A 22,847-nucleotide genomic window follows, 5' to 3' on the forward strand; every position below is an offset into this window, starting at 1 on the left:
GGGATTTGTAGTTTCTCATTTCTTTCTTGACTGCTGCGCTTCAAATAAAGCAAGAACAGAGAAGCATACTACTCTTCTCCGCGTCTTTAATAAAATGAAGACTTTTCTTCATAAATGTGTAGGAAAATCCACATTTTTGTGATAAGAGTCCTACTTGGTGATGACTTTTAAATTCCACAGCTTGGCAGATATTTCCACCTTAAACTGTTGAATACCATACTGCCAGGAACTTCCTTCCGTGTGTACGCAAATATTTATATTTATGAAGATCTCTGCAGGTAGGTTTCCTTATGAGAATAGGGCCCAATGTATTCTATCAAAGCTAAATCTGTGCAGACTGAAAACCCAAAAGGAAACTTGAAATTCTCCTAACCTCAATGTGTGTTTACACTTTCATTGAAAAGTGTGCGTAGCATTATACATTAAGATGGAGTTTGGTAACCTTATCAGTTTCAGGAAATTCTTCATTCATATTACAATACATAACATATGGGTCATAGATAGAAGGGGAGTGTGTACGAGTAGCAGCTATGCAGAATGCTCTGTTTCTTGAGATTCGTATCGCATGGTATTTTAGAATGTTTTCATATGTCACATGTTTTCTTAGAAATTATCTTAATATATCAATTCCTCTCTCACAGGGTGCTGGTGCCCATCCTGTACTGGGATGTATTGTAATGATTCTGGCTTTCCTGCAACCGATCATCGCTTTCTTCCGTCCAGGTCCAAAGGATAGCCAGTAAGTACAAACATTTATTCATTTACAATAGTAATATTTAAAACTGAAAAACACTATTGGCAGTCCTTAGTTTCACCTTACATTATTTCTGATAAATTCCAACCACAAATAGCCTTTGAAATTACGGCTCTGGGGAGTTGTGGAGCAGCATTTATTTGTCTGTAGTCTATCCAATACACCTATGACATAAAATATTGGGATCGAGATTCAAGACACACCATGGATAATGAGAACAGCCTCATTGTATGGGTTGGGCCAGGTTCTCTTGAGCGTTCAGTTCCAGGAGCCACTGAGCTCTCTGGAAGGGGAAACGAGGGCTCTTGGTCACCAGTTCTCAGAACAAGTCAGAAACAGAAAGTGGGGCTTAATTAAATATCCTGGACTGTTTGAGTAAATGCAGTCAAAGGCTTAACCTTAGAAGGTTCCTGGGTTCAGTATAGGTAGAATGCAACAATTACCAAAACAACAGTACTGTATGTTCAGCAAAGATTGTGTCTTTACAACACCTGCAATGAAATGCCATATCTGAGATACATTTGTTACATAAACAGGTGACACCGCTAGATAACACAAACACAATCAAAATACTAAACACATTGCTAGCAGTCAGAAAGTAATCATACAGTGAGCCAGTAATGTCACAACGAAAATATAAGCTTCGTGCAGGTGTACCAGGTAGCTGTTAAAGCTGATCTACATGTATTACAGAACTGAAACCATAGCCCCTGGAAAAACACGATATAATTTTTGTAATCGTTTGAATGTTTCTGAAGCTCTGTTGCTCACCAAGTTCATAACTTTCCCAGAGAAAAACAAGACACATCCAGTGCTTTCAGCCAGTGATTACAGGTGAGGCCAACTGGCAAACCTTTTAGGGGTCCAGCACTTATTTTTCCACACCAGACATTTCCTGAGAGCAAGAGAAGGTCAAACAAACAAAAGGTTAAGAAGGATAAAGAGAAAGACAGAAAACTGTCTCAAAGGGAGAAAGCAAGAACCTGCAAACGTGAGATAGAGGGGCAGGGAGTGTCTGGTGGTCGATTAAAGAGACATCAGTTGGATTATGAGACTACACAGACCTGGTATTTGGAATATTCACATGTAATAGAACTGAGAGCGGGCTTCTGAAGAGGCCTTCAGTTCATTTGCTCTCATTGTTTTACAAATTAAACAGTGCACAGAACCATGTTAGCAGTATGGATATAGCCTTGCAAGATTTGCAAATAATTTTCATGAATCTTTGTAACCAAACAAGTGATTTTTGCTTTGCAAGTCGTTTGACAAAAATCTTTTCATTCAGCTTCCCATGATTCCAAGCCCCTATGCTTCAGTAGGAGAAAAGAACCATCTTTGCATCATTGTGCTACAAAGGGCAACCAAAACGAATTTGTGTCGCTATATGACTTTTTTCAATGTGAACATTTCCCATGTAAACACTGTGGCTTATCTTGATTGTTCTTGCAACCCAGGCTCCCTGTTGTAGTCCTAAAACAGCAGGACAAGAAATGCCTATTCCCCCTTTGATCATGACTGGAGTCACCCAAGAGAGCTTCTAGCAGTTGGCAGTGAACCCTAGCTCCTCCGTGTAATCTGTGTCCAGGGTCACCTGCAAAAGATCACTGGTTTGACTAGACATATTTAAGTGTACCAGCCTGACTATGGATGCTTTTTATAGTTTTTATGGCATTCCTTGACTTAAAAGTAAATAATGAAAAATCAGACATTAAGGTATGTGGCTCTAAGTTAACAATGTCCAAAACTTTTGTGGTGCTGGGAAATGTGATTGAGTAAGCTAAAAGATGTTTTTATTTGGGAATCCTTTTTAATACATCCCTGTCATGGACCCGCTGTCGATCAACCAGTAAAAGAGATGTTACTTCTCTATAAAGTGAAATGTCTTTCTACACCAAGTTACAAGAGCCCATGAGGCCCATCATAGAACAGTGGAATAACAATCCTGTCGGAAAATGCAACTTCCAAACTGGAGTAATATTAGCCTAATGGGAGAACCCTGAGCTATCAGAGAAAAAATCCCCTGGGGGTTGCCGCCTCCCAAGAGCCATTAAGTGATTTATGACTTAATGAAGTTTACCCTGGAGTGGTTATGGCCTAAACCATGGAGTGCATAGCGTGGAAAACCATCAATTATATTAAAAGTCTCTAAGATACACTCAAGTCACTATCTTCTGGTCAACACAAATATTAAGGGATTATGAGGTTATGATCCTAAGGAAGAAATTGTTACCTCGCCTATGGTAAAGACGGGCAAACTCATGGACTCTTCCTGAGGAACAAGAATTAAAGGAGAAGCAGACTCTAGTGAGGAGGGTAGATATAAAGGTGGATTGTGGTAGAAGAGCAGTGTTGCTGTGTTATGAGCCCCAATGTATGGTAATATAGGCCTAGGGATCTGCACAACCTTGTACCTACATTTGTACTACCTTGCACTGCATAACGGTTCTGGCGCTGACCTTTTACCTAGTTATGTGCCGAATAAATGTTGTGTGGTTTTCTTCGGAAACTAGCCTAATTTATTATGAATGAGGATTCTTAGTATCATCATCATAATAACTTTATTTCGACCTTCAAGACCATAAAAGTACATCACCATAAAAAGATAATAAAATCATTTACTTAATATCAATTTCATTCCCGTCTTTGTATAAAAGCCAGTACATATATACCATTATTGATGATGCTATTGTCAATGGATTCTGGGTTGAATTATACATTGTACAAAAAAAGTTAAATCCAATTAAGATCATTACATTACTTGTTCTACTTTAGACTTTTTAGGTCATAGTTTAAAATTCTTATTCCCATGGGGAGCATACCAGGGAGCCTCATTTTAGTACCGATTCACAGTAAAGTGCTACATAATATTAAATACACCTTCTACCAGGTATGCTCGAAAAATCGGTAAGGGCAGTAGGTCCATACTGTTCAATCTTCGCAACCCCAGATTGTTGAGTAACATCATGTGTGTTTCATTAAGTGCTACATTGTGTGGCCCAAGACAAGGTTTGCATCTTAGTACATATTGCCCACATCAACCCAGGAATTTAGCAACTGATATTGCTCACTGCTCCGAAATGTTTGTGTTTAATATTCTTAACGCTGTGCTGCTGCTCCTAGTGCCCATGTTTTTACATACAGGCCTTAGCCATTTATTCCGAGGGGCCTCATAAGCTGGGAACACAAAAAGAATGTTATGTTAATTGTATTTCTTAAGTGCAACGGTTACCCGAATGTGTCCTGGCGCTAGCTTCTGCCCACTGAACAGAGGATGACATGGGAACCTATGCACTGAAGAGCCAGGTTTTCAATCCTTTACGAAACGCGATTGTATTGTATTGTAATTGCATTTATATAGCGCTTAGTTTGTTCCATGCCCATGCCGCACCAGTGGTGAAACTTCTCCCTCCCCAGTTTACTTTTTTGAAGGTGGGTACTAGTACAATCTTAGCTCCTAGTGAGCAGAGGGCTCTTTTAGGGACATACCATTGAAATCGACATTTCAAATATTCCAGCCCTGTTCCTTGAAGGGCTCTAAAGATAGTGCACAAGGATTTAAAATGCATCCATTGTCTAACAGGAAGCCAGTGCAGCCTTTTGATTTCCTTGGTAAAAGATACAAATTTTGGTGTGCCGGTAAGCAGTCTAGCTTCCGCATTTTGCAGAAGTAGAAGCTTGTTTGAATTTTGCTTTTGAAAATTCAATTAGAGGCTGTTGCAATACTCCACCCTCAATAGAATGAGAGATGTTATGACTACACGTTGACAGTCCTCCGGCATGAATGGCATTTTTTTTAAAATCTTTCTAAGGAGGTGGAAGCTAGCGGATGAAACCGCATTTATCTGGTCCCTGAAGGTGAGTTTGTTGTCGACTATGACCCCCAGATGTTTTGCTTTGCTAGTTGATTTAGGGAGTAAGCCTAGTTCGTCTGGCTACCAATCTGGGGTCCAGAAATTGGCAGTAAAATGAGGCCCACAGTCTTACCCTCTTTTAACTTCAGGCAGTTCTGGGTCATCCATGTTTTAATTGATTTCAAACAGTCAGGGAACCTCGCCCCCTTCTCTGACTCCTGCCCGGCCTCAAGGACACCACAATTTGTGTATCTTTCACGGATGTATGACGTTACAACGCATGCTTTTACCACGCATGCTGTTACAACGCGGTTTTTACATCGCATACCATTACAACGCATAGCGCTTTTGGGTGCTGGATAGTGAATAGTTTAATTTACTATTCCAACTCCAGTCCCCGTGGATACTAGGGAAGGTTATTGGATAGTAAATTAACCTATTTCCTATCCTAGAGCGCCCCCCAGCGCAATGCGTTGTAATGGTTTGCGTTGTAATGACCGCGTTGTAATGGTAGTGCGTTGTAAAAGTTTCGTTGTAAGTGATGTTTCCCATCTTTCACATATGACGTGAGCTAAAATCTGAAGGGTCTAATGAGATCTGCCAGAGGAGACACATCAACATTAAAAAGGGTAGGACTAAGGGAGGAACCCTGTGGTACACCACAAGGTGGGGAAAAAGGTTTAGAGCGGGCTTTGTCCAAATCCACACTTTGAATTATTTTCGTCAGGAAAGACTTCAGTAGCTTCCAGGCTTTACCTGGAACCCTACGTATTCATGGTCTTTTCTACCATTTTGGTCGGCAGTGGAAGACGAGAGATTGGCCGGTAACTATTAGGACCCTTAGGGTCAAGATTTATTTTTTCTAATAATGGAAGGATCGGTCATATCTTCCATATTTTTGGAAAGTGCCCAGACTCAAACATGGCATTAAATAAGTACGTGGGTGAAATACCAATAAGTTCTAGGGCTTGTTTAATCACAAAAACTGGTCTGAGTTGTAGGGAGAGCCTGTTAACTTGGAGCTCTCAGTTGTTCTTACGGTATTGCTCATAGTCAGAGACCAGTTTAGCTCTTTCATTTCCCTTTTTGAGGAGAACCGTTGGCCCAAGGGGTCCCTTGGATCTATTGCTATCAGCGTATGTTTTACTTTTGCAGTCAGTTAATCTGTTGTGTGGTGTCAGCCTCCGGAACATCCTTAGGTGCTGAGGAGTAGGGTATTAATTCAGGGGTGGTCCATAATCTACGCCAGTATGCTGTTGGGCGAAATTTTGCTACCTTATCCAGGGGTTTACAGACTAGGTCATAATGTAATGGCTTTAATGGGGAGTTTTGTGGAAGGATAGTGATGCTTTTTAAGAATGTGTTTTCTGCTCCAACTCATGGAGTCAAGTTTTCGAAATCTCATAGTTTAGAGCCATATAAAACTAAAGCCATGACTTTGGTATTATAAATCTGCAAGGCGGGTCGATTGGCTTTGTTTGTGAATTTTTATGTTCTTTCATTAATGCTCCTGCAAGTTGACGATGTTTTAAAGTCATGGTTTCAATCTGGGGTTTCCAAGGTAATTTCTTAGCTAGAATGACTCCTAAGAAATTAAAAAATTCAGTCTGTTCAAGAAACTCATTATTTAGGCTTACATTACTCTTTATCACCTGGAGCTTGTTTAGTACCATACATTTAGTTTTACTCACATGAATCACAAATCCTTGCACCCTACAAAATTCTTCAAAGTGGGATAGTGCATGCTGCAGACCGCTCTGTGTTTTGGAAATAACCATTCAAAAATAAAGAAAACAAAGTCAGAGCCATAACACTCCCTTGTCGATCCACCTTGGAGACTGGGAACCTGTCAGTGACATATCACTGTGCCCCCCCATCGCACCTGTGCAAAGTTATCCTCATGAAGTCTGACTACTAAGGATAGTAGATCTAATAGCATACCTAGTTCCTTGTGGGCAGTCCAAAGTTTTTTTTCCATGAGACCAAGCCTAACACCGACTTAAGATCCACAAAGGCAGGGTAGATACTGTCTTCAGCAATCACTACTGTGCGCCAATATATTAGTATAAATCGAATGAACTGGTCGATAGTACTCACATGAGTGCAGAAGCCTACCTGTAGCAGTTTTAATATGCCATTTGCTGTCATCCAATCCTGTATTTTTGCCACAACTAGTCTTGCCACCACCTGTTGGATTGAATCGATTAGGCTTATTGGCCTGTAATTGCTAGGAGAAGACCGATCACTTTATTAAATGTTTTTATTAATATTGGCCCTTCGCCAGGATCCTGGAATGGGAGCGATTGCATTGACTAATGGTTCTATGTATCTTTGCCAGATTTCCTTATTGTTCAAAAATAGGTCTGCTGGAATACCATCAAGCCATGGGGCTCTTCCCCTTGCCACTGCTCCCAGCGCTGCACCTACTTCATAACAGTCAAAGGCTAGGACCAACGTGTGAGTGGAAATTGAGAAAGGCTCATTCACTTCCTCTTTCTCTTCTTCATATTGTTTCGAGAAATGTTCTGTCCATAGTTCTGGTTACATGATTACGTGGGAACGGGGCCTGCTCTCCTGGGCCCCACCTTACCAGGTGCCAGAACTAATAAAGATTTTTCTCTGTACTGCCCGATCGCAGATCTTGCCATCTCTGTTCATCCCAGTCCTTTTTTTCTCGCAGCTGGGTAGTTTTATACAGTTTCCTTGCTTGAGAAATACAAGCTGGGTTTTTTACTTAATTGCTTCTGCGAGGGACTTGTAAGTCCTAAATTTGTCAAATAATATGTTATGAATCCCAACTATAGTTTTATACAGTTTTTCCTGGATTTGCTCAGCCTGTAACACATTCAGGGTGTCAATGACGTCTACCACCATAGCTGTTACTGCTTCTGGATTTTTGATGACCTTATCCCACTTAACCTGTCTCGTGTCATTAGAGAGTTGTATTTTGCATTAACGGTATTACTCCCCTATTATGCTTTTCTGATTTCATTACAAGTATCAGGGGGTTATGGTCACTTTCGGCCCTCTCCAGCATCTCTATGCCTATTAGGTCAGGCCATTGTTCCTGATTTATTAATATATAATCAATTTGGCTTGCACTGTGTCCATTATTGAATGTATTCTTCCCCCGCCTATCAGATATAGTCCTCCCATTTACTACCCTGATTCCCCTTTCCATACAGAAAGCTTTCGGTTGAATAGCTACCTCTGTCCACCTTTTAATGGGCGCCAGTCTAAACTAGGAATGCCCCAATGTGCATCTTCCTCCTCTGTTAGCATGCTATCATAGTGATCAAGGGGCTCAAAGGTTGTATTGAAGTCCCCTGCTATGTTTGATGCGCTAGTTCTTTTTAGTCCTCTGACATAGACATTACAAATTGTTATTTGGGTCTTTGTTCTTGACTGGAAACAAATGGCCTGGATATCTGGGCTATTAATCTGAAGTTCCTGTATTGTATACCCTGTCTTGCTTAATCCATGTAGTCAGCCCACCCGATGGTCTGCCCAGAAGGCCTTGAGTTGCTGGTTTATAGTTATTCAGGTACCCTAAACGAAATATCAGATCCTTGGACCATGTTTCTTGAAACAAGCATATATCCTGATCACCAATCTAGCCAGACCAGTCCAAAGAGGCCCCCCTCAACGTCAGTCCTGAGATGTTCCATGAGAGTAATGAGATCTGCTGTGCCTCAATGGGCTGGCAAGGCTCTGGATGCGGATTGGTGCTTCTTAGACTATAGTTATCATTTCCTTGATTCAGTTGAGCTATTGTAGATTTTGAGTTGTTTGAATTACATGGGGTTGATTGCAGGCCAGTATCCTCTCCAGTGTGCTCAGGACCAAATCCCCCAAAAACTGATTGATAGGCTTCCATGGCCATCAATCTATTTTGTGTAGAGGAGACCCCATTGTACGAGTCATAGCGGGTTTATGAGTAGCATGTTTCATTGAGGAATCTGGAAGGTGGTACTTCATTCTAATCTTTGTGTCTGTAAGGTTGGTAATCCGAACTTCAAATGCCACTAGATGTTCTACTAATTCTCCTCTGCATAATGTCAGGGCTATGCACTCAAGATCAGAGCCTGTTTGTGGGGATCTCTTAGCAGCATTTATATCGTCCCTAATAAATGATCTGCAGCCTCTAACATGTCTAATTCATTGGATGTATTTGTTTTTAGTGAATTTTCATCCTCTTTAACCAGGCTAGGTTGTAAGTATGGGACATTTATTGGCCAAAGCTGATGTTTGTGTTCTGGTCCCTGCATGTGTTTGTAATGAGTTGGTGCTGGCTAGGTCAAACTACTTAATCAATGTGTGGCCCTGAAAGAGTAATTATGGATTCTGGAACGGTTTGTAATCTGATGGCCTGATCTGAAAGACCCTGCTGTACTGTAGCTATCAGGTGTTGAGTGCCGTGCTAGGTCATTATTAGGTAGGTTGAGGTCCGTGCTCATTGCTTCTGAAGAAGGAACACAGAGCTTCCAACTAAATCCTTACCTCTTGGTAAACATCGTTTACAACGTGGTGTTTACACCGCAGTGCTTTTACAACGATGCCATTACAATGCAAGTCATTACTACGACTTGCGCTGGATGGCGCTGTTGGGCAAGGAATGTTGTAATTTTATATTCCAACACCTTCCCTACTGTTACGTGGACTGGTGTTGGAATATAAAATTATAATATTCCAAAAGCCGCACCCTCCAACGCAAGTCGTTGTAACGACTTGCGTTGTAATGCCCGCGTTGTCAAGTACCTCAATCTTTTAGATCGCGTTGTACTGACATACATCCTTACCTCTTGGGATCTGCCTACCAAGCTGTTTTTAATCTTGGATGGTCATTTGAGAGGTGAGTAGGTGATTCTTCCTATGTGCTGTATCTGCTGCTACTAACTTCAGAGATTTGGATAGTGTGCTAACCGTTGCCTTGAGTACCCTTACTTCTTTTGTTAGGTCCTGTGAAATCGTTAATAAGTCCTTCCTCTGAATTCAGTGTGCTTTTATGAGTTGTTTTAGGGAAATATGCTAGCGCTACTGGGCACCTTTCAAATTCTCGGAGCGGACTGTGACGAGTCACCATTATGCTCATTCTGAAAAGAGAGGGAAGGTTCTATAGAGTTTGATGGGTTGGTGTATGTTTGACTTTCTTTGGGTCAGGTCCTTTGTATGGTATGTGTTGTCAGATAGCTTTTTGTGGAGTTATGCCCTTGCCCACAGTTGACCTCTATCCTGCTGGCCCCCCACTTTCTCCTTCGGCCCTAAAACTTTGTTAGAGTTGTTATTGCTTTCATTTTGGGCCGTGTTTGGTTGCATACAGTCAGGGCATATGAGTGTTTTCACTTCCTCTAACAAGTTATTCCTCTAAGGTGCTCTTTTCGTCTTAGACTTAGGGCCAGATGTAGGTGGCCAAATACCAGTCAGTAAAGCAGAAAATCTGTAAATTTCGGTTTTACCGACCGGTATTTAGCCCTGTGCGATGTACGTATTTCCGAATGCCATCGGTAATAACGAATCGGTAAATTCAAGGGAAACAGTTACCGATTCCTTGTTTACCGATCGGTGAACACCGAAACAAACAATACCGAATCTGTAAATAAGGAATCGGTAAAAAATCGGAAATGCGATGTAGCAAAATTGGGTAATTCCGAATTTGACAAAAATCGGTATTAACGAATCGTTATTTACCACTGATCCAGGGCAGGTGGTAATCAGGTGCAGTGCATAAAAACAGCCCCAATATGCAACAGTTTGAACACAATGGCAGCCCTCAACGTCATAGCAAGGCGGTTACGTTTGAGAGCAGCCGGAGTGAGGTTTTGGAGACGCGAAGAGCGTGTGTACAGACTGCGTGTCACACTGTTCCAATTGACTGAGCCAGAAATCCATGACAGGTACATGCTACACCCACACACCATCCTTGACCTGATATGGGACCTGGAACCATATCTTGAGCGTCAGACACCAAGGGCGCACGCAATACCCACCCATGTACAGGTGCTCTGTTGCCTGCACCGCCTGGCAACAGGAAGTTACCAGGGTGTGATAGCCGCAGTAGGTGGTGTGTCACAGAGCTGCCTATCCCGTTTTTTCAACACCTTCCTAGACGCCATGATGGACAGAATGCATCATTACAGAACCTTCCCCAGCACACAGGCAGAGCGCAGAAGACCAAGCTGGATTACCACCAAAAGGCACAGTTCCCACACGTAATAGGCTGCATCGATGGGACCCACATACCAATCTTCCCACCAGCAGCAACAGAATACATTTACTGCATCCGCAAATCCACTCACTCCATTAACATGCAGGTGATATGTGATGCAAACTTCATCATCACTGACATTGTGGCCAAATTCCCAGGGAGTACCCACGAATCATACATATTCAGGAACAGTGGGATCTATACACGTCTGGCTGCTGGTGAATTCAGAGAAGGATACCTTCTAACCTACTAGGTAAATCAATGTCACACACCCTGATGTATACCTTGGATTAACCTATTGGTGACACATATTAATGGCACTTTCTTGTACATTTAGGTGACAGCGCATATGGCCTCCGGTCTTTCCTACTCACCCCATATCTCAACCCATCCACCCCAAGGGAGAGGAGATACAATGTGGCACATAAGAGCACACGCAACGTGGTGGAGCGCACCTTTGGACTTCTAAAAAGCAGGTTCTATTGCCTGGAGGTGCACGTCAGTACAGCCCCATCAAATGTTGCTGCACACAGAAACTCCAGCATTCAGTGGTCTGACATCCCTTGCCGGGAGCTCGACTTGAAATCAAGATGGGGCCCTTCGTTCTCTCCCTTCAGATAATGGGGTTGGCTCTTTCCTAGGGGATTCTTGGCTTTACACCTACATACTTGCTAGGTATACTTAGGTACATCTAGAGAGGGTTTGCATCATAGGAGTACGCTCGATTACTGCCATGTATCAATATGCCTGCATTTGTTTACTGTTTTAGCACCATGGTAGAATTCTACCTTTTATTTACTCTGTCGGTGCTTGTTATCTTATATATCTGTTTCTGTCTAATGATTGGTGCAGCAAGCTGGTTTTATACTAGAATGATGCTGGTTCAATAAATGTTTTTTGAAAACGTCCCTATTGTTTATTCTGTGTATCCCTCTGAGACTAAGTAAGGACGTTTGACTGAGCGAAAAGTGCTGCACTGTTTCCACGATCCCTGAAGGATCAAGGGTTGTCATGATTGATAGTTGTCAAAAACTACTCGCTCCTTGTTAAGGTTATGGGGCTTATGGTGACATTGTGAGCTAGCTAGTCTAAAGGCTATCATATCTTTCGGGGTGTCTGGAATCAGTCTGGACTGCAATACCTTAGTTTATCTTATCTAACTCGCTGATCCTATGTACTTTTAGGAACTATACAACATCTGGTCCCATTTTTAAAAGTGCCATAAAAGACCCAAATAAGATCTAATAATAATATTAATACTAATGTAATTTATAGAGCGCATGGTTACTTCAAATGAACTATCCCACCACTAGGAAGCTAAGTATAGAGAAGAGTTTAGCACAACAGGAGAAGCCTAACTGGAATCAAAATGGCAGGTTTTCAGTTTTTCTGAATATCAATTTGAAGGGAGCCAGCCGAAGTTCCTCAGATAGTGAAATCCACATTTTGGGAGCCAAATAACTGTAGATGCAGCCACCCATTCTACCTTTCATGACTCTGGGAACGAGTTCCAGTTTGGCCGTCCCCGATCTCAGAGTTCTGCTTGGAGCTTAGGGAGTAATCATGTCCTGCACATGTTGAAGCCTATTCAATCAAGCTTGAGAGACACACAAGTGAAGAATATTACAGTAGACTAGTCTGTATATATCCAGAGCCTGGACTACTGTTTTTGAGGCAGACTCAAGATGAGGGTGAAGAATTTTTGGGGGAGATCTCAAAATCCGAAACACTTTCCTGAAACGGCATTGAGCTGGGCTTTGAACAACAGCTTCTCATCAAACCTTGGGGTCGTGGATTGTAAAGGACCGAGGTTATCTGGCCACCAATCATTAGACCAGATTTTTTGATGCTTTCCCAGTACCAGAACCTTAGTCTTCACAGCATTCAAATTTAAGCACTTGAGTTCCATCCAGGCGGCAACATCAAACAAGAACGCACACAGGGAGGATGCCATAAGCTCACTGTTCTGGGACAAAGTTATTAGAAGCTGAGTGTCATCAGTGTATGAGGTAAAACCATACTGCTCAATGAACCCAGCCAGAGGGCTAACATAAACAATATGAGACACTCCTTCCTGCAAGGGACGGATTGACGACTGAAAAGGTTTTTGTGATATCTGAAAGGTATGCCCCTGAAAAAATTAGGCCAACCAACACAGAGTTTTGACACTAATGCCACTATTCCAGATACACTTGACCAGGATATTATGAGATGCAGTGTCAGCTGCAGCACTGATATCGAGCATAAGAATGGCTGTGGTGTTGACCTCATCCATAATTCACCTAGCCCTAATCAGAGGCGAGCAACAAAGCAGACTCTGTGCAGGAAGGGCAAAAACCTGATTGCGTTCCATGTAGGAGCCCCTTATCCTCCAGGAAATTAGAGAGCTGTTTGTTTGCATTCTTTTCTGCTAACTTACCAAAGAGAGGCAACAAAGAAATGGGCCAATAATTTTCGGCACTCAAAGAATCCAGTAGCGTTTTTTTAACAAGGGGACCACCATGGAGTGTTTCCATTGTTGAGGAATACAGCCAGAGGACAGAGAGATATTAATCACATTACCAACAACAAGTTGGATAATCTTGCAGAGAGATGTCACATCAATGGTGGAAATTGTGTGTGGCACCTTGCTTCTATGGGGAAGGTATTATAGATCTGCTCTAATTTTTCAGCAAAGAAGGACACCAGTGCATTACAGCTATCTTCAGAGGGCAAGGAGAAAGATGAGACCGAGGATAGTGTAGTAAGAATTTTAACAATTTGAAAATTTCCCGTGAAGAGTTTCTTGCAGCCTAAATCTTCTGTGCAAAATATATATACTTTGAGCTCCATCTTATAGTTCATCTTACAACAGGGGTCATAGTTGTTTTGCCAGAGGCGCTCAAGCCTCTTGCACCACTTTCTTAGCGACTAAAAGTTTGTCGAGCAGCTTGTTTGACCAAAAAAGCAATTTGGTCAAGAGCTTCTCTAAGCCAGCTATCCAATTGAGTGCTGGCCTTGTTTACATTATGATCGAGGCTCAGAATTAGATTTCTAAAAGCATGACTGAGCCTTTCTGGTGTCACTGTAGACCACTTCCGGGCCCAAAAGGGTGGGGGAGTCAGGATTATAAACGTCTTGTCACAGGTAAGGCTAAAGGGGATAACTGAATGGTGTGACCATGCCAATGAAATAGGCATACAGAGTCTAACATTCGCCATGTTAGTAAACACAGGGTCAAGAATATGACCCAATCTGTGAGTGGGGGAAGATGCTAACTGGTAAAGCTGTAAGCTCTCTAGGTCGCCGATGAATGTATTTGTGACCTGGCAGTTAACATCATCAAAATATTTATTGAAATCACTCAGGACCAACAGGTTGCCTAATGCAAAGCTAAAAAGACCTGCTAAGGAGGCGGGACAGTTCAACACCAGCCCTGGGGTTAGGGGGTGGGGGGCGATGAAGAAGAACACCTGACAAATACAGCATTTTTTGATAGGGTTAAGGAGAAAAAGGAGGCTACACTGCCCTCAATAGGGAGGTCTGAGATAGAGCACATAATATTGTTCTTAAAGATTATAGCAAACCCCGCCCCTCCCCCCCCCCCTCACCCCCCAGATATCGTATCTGTGGCCTCTGCCAACTTGGTGAGTAGAGGGGCGGGCTAATGGGTGGTGGGAGGTTTCTTAAAATCAAAACAATGAATAAATTTATATTAAAATATACTTAATGTGGTTGCTGCTGCGATGTCCTCGCTCCAATCTTCTTCCCTCGTAAATCCAGGGCCCCAGCTAACTCTCTTAACCAATCCTGGTGCTGCACTCACAGCATCAGAGAAGTGACAGGATTGCCACAAGAGCACTGGAGGCTTTTGCTTTCTCTAACTTTCTTTGGCTAAAGACAGCTTGGCTAGAGATGTTTAAAGTGCACATGTGTGGCAGGCCTTCGCAAGATGGCTGGCCAAAGAGACAAGCGCTCTTTAAATAATGGCAAAAAGCTGCCCACCCTCCTCCCTGCCGCTGCTGCCATTCAGCAGCGGCCCTGCCCCCTTCCTGACACGGTGTTCGGGACCGGGTGACAATTAAAAAATGGTAATGAACTATATTCATGACCATTTTATTTTTCCATCTCTGGGGGCATATCAGTGGGGCAACACTTCTCCACTATAACGGAGGAGCCACCCCTGTAACCTAATCTCCCTTTCTATCGAAAAGCCTTGCAGGATAGCCTGCAGTACATCACGAGAGGAGTCCTCCTTAAGCCATGATTCAAATAAAAAAACTGTGCCTAATCTGTGTCCCTCAATGTAGTCATGTATTTTGATCTTATGCTTGACCACCAACCTACAATGAACTGAGAAAAACTGAAACTCTAAAGGGTTATTAACTGGTACTGTATGGCCGATTCTAGTTCCCAAAGGTGTGGCAGTTGGGAGTGAAAAACCGCAGTGGCCACACCGGGAATCCATATTCCCCAGATGTATAATCCCACAGAAGGCTTCGGGCAGAGCAGGGCACAAGCTTATGAGATCATATTTAGTATATACAGTAGGTACTGATTTGAGAGGACCAGCGGTCCTGGTCCCTGGCGCTGTCCATGCGCAGACAGGCACAGATGGGCATGTATTTGCACGCCTTTGGAGCATCCGTGGCGTGGCTGCGCAGAGCTCTCGCTTTTATGGCGAGCTTCCATAAAGAAACCACTGGACTATTCCTCGTACGTCTGTAATTTATATGGTCACCTTGGTGGGGCGGTGGAAAAAAATGCTAAGTGAAGCTATGGTAGATTCCTGTTGATCAATCGGCAGAGGTCCAGACACACCATCGCAGGGAAGGAGACCCCAACCAGAATCCACAAAATTAGAAACATTGCCTTTGCGTCATGCATCTGGACTATTTCACTTCGGCCAAACTTATAAGCTTCTGTGGTATGGTTCAGGACTTTCAACTGCCCCCTGCTTATTACTTACATGAGGCCCTTTGTGAGATGACAGGTCTATTTTTTCAATTCATTCTCCAAAGATACACAGATTTATCTGTGTATTAGCAGCACTTGCGCACATTTTATGGAAATGTCCTAGAGTCTGGACAAAGTTGCAGATTGGCCAGGTATGATACCCATTTTACACAAATGTACGTCAGTGTTAAGGTATCACTGGGTGTGGGTGTACTGTATTAGTGCTGCTTATGTTCCATGTTCCATGTACTAGAATTCTGGTACAATGTGGTCAGTGTTGGTGCCAGGTGGCGGTTTATCATGTGCAGACCAGCACTGACACAACTTGTTGACGTACATTGAGTTAAATTGTTTGGATCGTTTTTGGATTCCTTTTTCAGTCACTTTACTAGGCAGTAGGGTGTTATGGATTAATGCAGAATAAGCAGAAGTTTTACTATTGAGGCGTTGTTATCTAGTAAAAATGCAATGGCCTATCCTGCATCAATCTTGATTGGCCTACATATGAAATATCTGAGTTATATTTAATATGCAAACCGCTGTATTTATTCCCAAATTTGCTCTTAGGTGACAGGGCTATAGTATTATCTGCCCCTTAGTTTTGGAAATCACTCCCTTTCATTTGACTTGAGCTACTTGAAGAGGTGGTGCAGCACTGTTTAACTGCAAGATAGAGTATTGAAGATCCTTTTAATTATGCGAGAGAGAGAGGGAGTAAGGTTACTGTGCGATGTTAAAAACTTGTACCTACACTGTTTAATTGTAAAGTAAATAAAAATAAAAAATGGTTAAAGAGCCTAAAGTTGCCAAATGCTGGGGTTGTGGAACACTAAGGTTGCCTCTTCTAGATTTCACCACAAACCTCTTTCTTCCACTTCCTGACTCTTTATCTAGCTCTTGCAGTTTTATTTTATCCCTGTTGTTTCCCCTTCATCACTCATTTCCTACCTTTCTCTTTCTTCTTCTTTCTACCGTTTCTGTCTTTATCCCTCTTTATCTGGATGATGAAAAAATAAGTCCTGGTTCCTACAAATGAATGCAGGTTATCCAACACCTGCAACCACAGGCAGACGTTAAGCGCTACTTTACCTATATTTTGCCTTCCACACTGCAAAACATTTATCAAAATCATTCATACCACAATCATTCCTAGCCCTGCAAAATAGTTACCCAAATAGCTGGTGTTTTGGGTATTAAAGATTCCAGTTGACAAACTATTTAAGTGTTGATTTTGTCCCTTATTATTTGCTTTCCGCCTTTTCTTTCGTTATTACTCTATTTAAGTATTGGTCAAAAGAAATCAGAAACATGAAGTAACATTTGTAATCATTCATTTGTCTTCACAGGAGATTCATCTTTAACTGGTTTCATGCTCTAAATGCTTTGGTGATAAAAGTTCTCGCAGGTAGGTTTCTTGAAATGTGGAACTGATTACTGTACGCTGCACTTTGTGGCAATGTTATGTGTATTTGTAAAGTGCACTATCACCTGTTAGGGTATACTAGCACTGAGCAGGTGTTTGGTCCTAGCACTGCCTATGGTAGGTTGGTTAGGTGAAAAGCCAGGTCTTATGTGTCTTGTTGAATTCAAGAAGAAAGGAGCCTGCTCATGCTTTAGGAGCAATGTAAGAGAATGCCCATCATCCTGATCGAGTTCTGTGTATGCGTGGGATATGGGCGAATATAAGGTGCCTGGGTTGTTGGTGGAAGAAGATGCAACTGTTCGGGTATGTAGGGCTTAAGTTGTGTTTGTGAGGAGTTTGAAATTAGCGTGTTTGTGTATTGAGAGCCAGTGGAGCTCCCTGACGTGTTGTGTAATTCTGTGTTGGAGGTTGAGTCTGGCTGCCAAGTTCTTGATGGTTTGTAATCTTTGCTTTGTGATCCCATTGAAGGTGTTCCCATAGCCCAACTATATGGTGACTAGGGAGTGAGTGACAGTTTTTTAGTGTTTCTTGAGAACCATTTGAAGATCTTCCTCAACATCTTCATTGATTGGAAGCAGATGCATTGGCGGCATTGACTTATGCGGTCATGTTCAGTTGCCGTTGATGATTATTATGAGGATCCTGGCACAGGTGATGGGCATGGGTCCAAATTCAGTCAATCAACAGTTGAAGTCCCATGGTGAGGCATTCTTGCTGAATATTGCTACTTCTGCCTTGTCAGTTGTGAACTTGAGACATTTGGCTCTCATTCAGTTAGCAATTTCGGTCATGCAGGCAGTGAACTAGTTTCTTGTGTTGGGGTCTTGTTTGAGAGGAATAATATGAGTTGCATGTCTTCAAGGTAGGTTAGGATGTTGATATTGTGTGTGCAGATGACATTGACCAGAGGGATCATACATGCTTTGAAGATGGTGGGGATGATTGATGAACGTTAAGGTACTCTGCAGATGTACTTGGTTAACTTCCGAGGAGTGAGATGCCAGGGCCACAGCATGTATTTTATCAGTTAAGAAGGAACATATCCAGTAATGGGAGTCCGTGGATGTCTGTCTCATTCAGGCACCTGATGAGGCGAGGGTATCAGACCTTGTACAATGCTGCATAGAAGTCCAGAAGAATGAGGGCTGCTGTGTGTGCTCTCTTAAGGACAATGTGGATGTCATTGGTGGTATCAATGAGTGCTGTTTCGGTACCATGGTTGGGCTTGAACCCAGTTTCACACTGCATGGCATTGAGTAGCTGGTGGTTTGTGAGGTGGTAGGTGACGAGTTGGTTGATTTATTTCTCTAAGACCTTTCCCAGGTATGGTAAGGAGGAGATGGGCCTGTAGTTGGAAAGAGTGGCTGGGTCATTGGAGCAGAGGCAAGGCGGTGGCATATTTCTAGGTATCCAGGAATGTGGCTGAGTCGGTGGAGGCATTGAGGATGAGTGTTAGTGCTTTGTTGTTCAGCAGGAGTCCTTTAGTTTGGTGGGGGCAAGGGGCAGATGAGGCCTAAGTGGATGGTCTTCAAGGTAGCAGCGATTTCGATGGTGAAGATGGCTGGCTGCATTATCAGCATTTGTTCTTTGGCCATGATGGGAAGTTGAGTTGCGACGGTGACCGAGTTCAGTTTAGGTCAGAGTTGCTGTATATTTATGTGATTTTGTTATAGAACAATTCTGAGAGATTATTTTACAGGTCTTGTGAGGGGGTGATGTTGCTGGATACTGCAGAAGGGCAGTGAAAGCTTTGATGATGGCAGTGATTTCTCCGCTACTGTTGTGCTGGTGTGCAAGAACTGTGCGTTTGGTGTTCCATACCTGTTTGTGGTAGTGTCTAATTGCAGATTTGAAGATATCTTTATCTGTGAAGTCTTGACTTATTCTCCATTTGTGCTCCAATGACTTGCAGTGGTGTTTTATTCACCTGGTTTCCACTGGCCAGTGGGTAGTCTGTTGCCATTGAGTTGTGCTCGAGGGGAGTGGTAGGTCTGTTCTGCTGTGAGATGGATACATTAAAACCAATCAGAGTGTGGTCTCTCCAGGTCACATTTACTGGTTTGTGAACTGCAATGTTGCTAATTAAGGAGAAAATTGGTTCCAATATGTGTCTAGCAATGTGGGTGCATTAGGTGATGTGCTGGGTGAGGCCATGTTTTCCAAGCTTTTCTAGAAGGGTTGTAGAGTTTGCTTAGGTGGGATCTTCTAGCTGAAAGTTAAGGTCTCCAAGGTGGGTGAATTTCACTGGTGAAACTGGTGCAGGGTCCTGGTAGTCTGTATATGACGCTTCTGTCTAAGGAGAAGTTGGCTGTCTTATCTTGAGCATGATGTGTTCCATGTAGTTGGTGGGGGTGTCAGCGTAGTTGATGGCATTTCTGAATATGATGATGACTCACCTCCAGGCTTGTGCTGATAGTCTTGCCTAGAACTTTTGTAGCCGGCAGGGATAGCTGTAGTGATGTCCGCTGCAGCAGTTGGGTTTAGCCATTTTTCTGTGAGGAAGAACAGGTCCGGAGCATGGTTGTGCAGTAGCTCCCATATCTCTGTGACATATTTGCTGAGCAAGCAGGTGTTGAGGAGCATGCATGAGAGTGTGGTGTGGTGTGCTGTGTTGGTGGTACTTGGTCTGTGTGAGTGTGAGTTGGTGGCTGGTTTGTGTGAGTGTGAGCGAGGGGGGTGCTGGGTGCTGTTGATGCAGTGGTGGTGGGTGTTGGTTGTGGGAGAGTGAATGAAAACTTGGAGGAGATGTATGTGAATGCTTGATTCACATTGTGCGGTGCCATGTAGCAGCAGTTCAGATGGCAACAGCCTGGGTTGACAGCACAGAGGTGCATGGCAGGCTAGCAGTGAGTAGAGAGAGAACCAGGCTGTCTTGCATTCGGCACATTCCAGGCCCGAATGGGCACACGCAGGCTTTCTTTTGATGCACTTGATGCATGTCTGCACTGCAGCCACCATTAAGTAGGTCTTGGGAGGGGGTAATAGTGCAGGATGCCATGGGTGGGAAATCAGTGATGTCACATGCTGTGCAGATGGATGATGGGAAATCCAGTGATATATCATTTCTTGTGTAGATGGATAATGGGAAATCCAGTTATTTCAACTCAAGTGCGGATGGTTGATGGGAAAAGTATGACTTTATTTGAAAATCGAACAATTAGAACTTTACAATTTGGTGAAGTTTTATTACGTACACATGAAATTGTTTTTTTATATGTTATATTTATTTCCGATTTGTAGGACATTGTTAGGTAAACACTTACTGTATTATTTTATGTACCTTTGACATTGTCCTTCTTCCTCTCAAGTCTATCATTAGTTTCTAATGCTGCCTTTGATGGAATACCAAGGAACCATTTTAAACCTGGAAAGCACATCTCAATACTCGATAATCTCAGTTGTAAATAAAAAAAACTCTGCTTTACAATGTTTAAAAATACAGAGCTAAGTAGTGAAGGCCATTATACCAAGGGCCAGATTTATCAAGCTTTTGTGCCAGTGCAGTATCAAAAAATGATGTAAACCAGCACAAAGACTTACATCCTGATGGGGGCTGGAGAGTAGCAGCACTATGCGCTAATTTCCACTATGTTGCATCAGGAAGCGGCCCATGAGTGGTAGATGGGCATTCCCATGCGACCAGCTATGTTTTTTTTTAACTCTAAGACCTATCTTCTAAAATTGGTAAACTTCTACCTCTTTAAGCCAGGCTCACAATATGTAATAGTAGATAAACAGTAGCATTTTTAAAAAACATGCAAGAGAAGGCATGTATTTGCTCCTAACAAAGATTTAATGGGGAAAACACAAACCGCTATGAGAAGAAGGGAGAGGGATGATATGAGATATGAAGGAATGAGCTATTCTGCACACTAATTTACCTAAAGTGTTTTGTGGCATGTGGATGTTCACAGGAATGTTTTCATTCATAGCCAGTCCTTTGACTAAGTCCTCTGAGTAATTTCATAGTTGGAGGATGCGGATAGACTTTGGTTGCATGAGCCCATGGAGTGCCCCAGGCCATACTATTTCATTTTCATTCTGCTGAATTTTAAAGCTTTTTTGTAGATGCATCTGTCGGACAGATGTTTTTGAAAGTGGCATTCACAAGAAGCCAATGGAGTGATTTGGGGATATTCGAAAATAAATTGTAGGACTAAGGCCTAGATGTAGGTAAATGTGAATTACCGATTCATAAATACCGAATTTTACCGATTCGGTATTCATGAATCGGTAATTCATATGTAGGTAGAAATTCGATAACAAATACCGAATCGGTATGATTCGGTATTTACCGATTCTGTAATTACAGAATCGGTATCTGCCATTGATTCCTATGGGCCTTGAAGCCCATAGGATTCAATGGCAGATACCGATTCGGTAATTACAGAATCTGTAAAAATACCGAATTTACAAGGGGGACAGGGTGTCACTTTGACACCCTGTTGCACCCCTGTTTCTGGCTTGTGTGCCATGTGACACACATACATGCCCTTAGGGCATGTCTGTGTGCCACATGGGACAGGTGTACATGCACAGATGTGCATGTACACAGGAATTCGTTATTTACCATGGAATAGTATTCCATGGTAAATATCGATTCGGTAAGGGCCTGTGGCACTGATTACAGTGCCACCTACATCTTGATTTACAGAATCGGTATATTTACCGATTCGGTATTTTACCGATTCTGTAAATTTACCGAATCGGTAAATATACCGATTCTGTAAATAAAATGCCCCCTACATGCCAATTCCCAAATACCGGTCGGTAACGGCCGAAATCGGCCGTTACCGACCGGTAATTGGCGACCTACATCTGGGCCTAAATTCCTTTAAAAGAAATAAATTAATGTATTTGAGTAGAACCAGAGACAGTAGTTGGAAAGAAGAATAAAATAGTTCTGGAAATCCAACACACAATGTTTGGATAAGCCTGCAGAATCTTAGCGATGTACAGGTTATTTGAGTCAGAAGGCTATTTGACAGAAGTGAACCTAAGCAACAATAATGGTTTTCAAGCTTAGTATATCTTTACAGTCTTCATTACACAAGGTCCAATCCATGAACATCCTTTTTTGAAGATCTCAAATTCAGATTTTTTTCAATCATTCAATAAATACTTTATTTCAATCTTCCAAGATAATAAAAGTACAACATAAAAACAATATACATAAAACCTTCTTCAGACAAGCATACAACCATGTCATCATGGATCGAATAGGAATTTCATGACAAGCAGCTAGTCAACACATACAGAACAATAAAAAGTGAAGAGCAAAAATAAGGCCAACATAAACTGGGTACGTTTAAAAGCTAAAAACCTTAAAACATCTGAAAGCAGCACGGGGTTACCTGGACCAATTACTGCAAAATTGCTTAGTCAGATGGGTCCTACGCCTAAACTGAATATACAGTTTACCTGCCAAAAGAGGAGTAATTTCATCTATAGTTGATTCATACCTATTCAGGTGCTTGACATCAAAGAAGTCCCTTACCAGAGAACCTTCACTAGGGAGATTTATCTGGTATGTAACGAACTCCCAATATATTTCTTTTAACCTAATCTTAGCCAGTGTACATTGGTTTTCTGGAGAAGCCCAAAGGCTTTGGTGCAACAATTTTTCCAAGAGCAGGCGTATAGAATTCACCCAAGAAATTTTACACATACAGTTTGTGG

At 42.3% G+C, this 22,847-nt stretch overlaps 1 protein-coding gene across 1 annotated transcript in view; it reads left to right on the forward strand.

The window, feature by feature from the left end:
- Positions 1 to 22,847, forward strand: part of LOC144755902 (putative ferric-chelate reductase 1) — a 328,302-nt gene that overhangs the window by 287,463 nt on the left and 17,992 nt on the right. Inside the window, exons 12-13 of the mRNA XM_078645292.1 lie at positions 642 to 739; positions 17,092 to 17,150. Of these exons, the coding sequence (XP_078501418.1) occupies positions 642 to 739; positions 17,092 to 17,150 (157 nt within the window). The remainder of the gene's footprint in view (positions 1 to 641; positions 740 to 17,091; positions 17,151 to 22,847) is intronic.

This window comes from Lissotriton helveticus, chromosome 1_1 (assembly GCF_964261635.1).
Source record: "Lissotriton helveticus chromosome 1_1, aLisHel1.1, whole genome shotgun sequence".
In the NCBI taxonomy this organism is placed as follows: domain Eukaryota; kingdom Metazoa; phylum Chordata; class Amphibia; order Caudata; family Salamandridae; genus Lissotriton; species Lissotriton helveticus.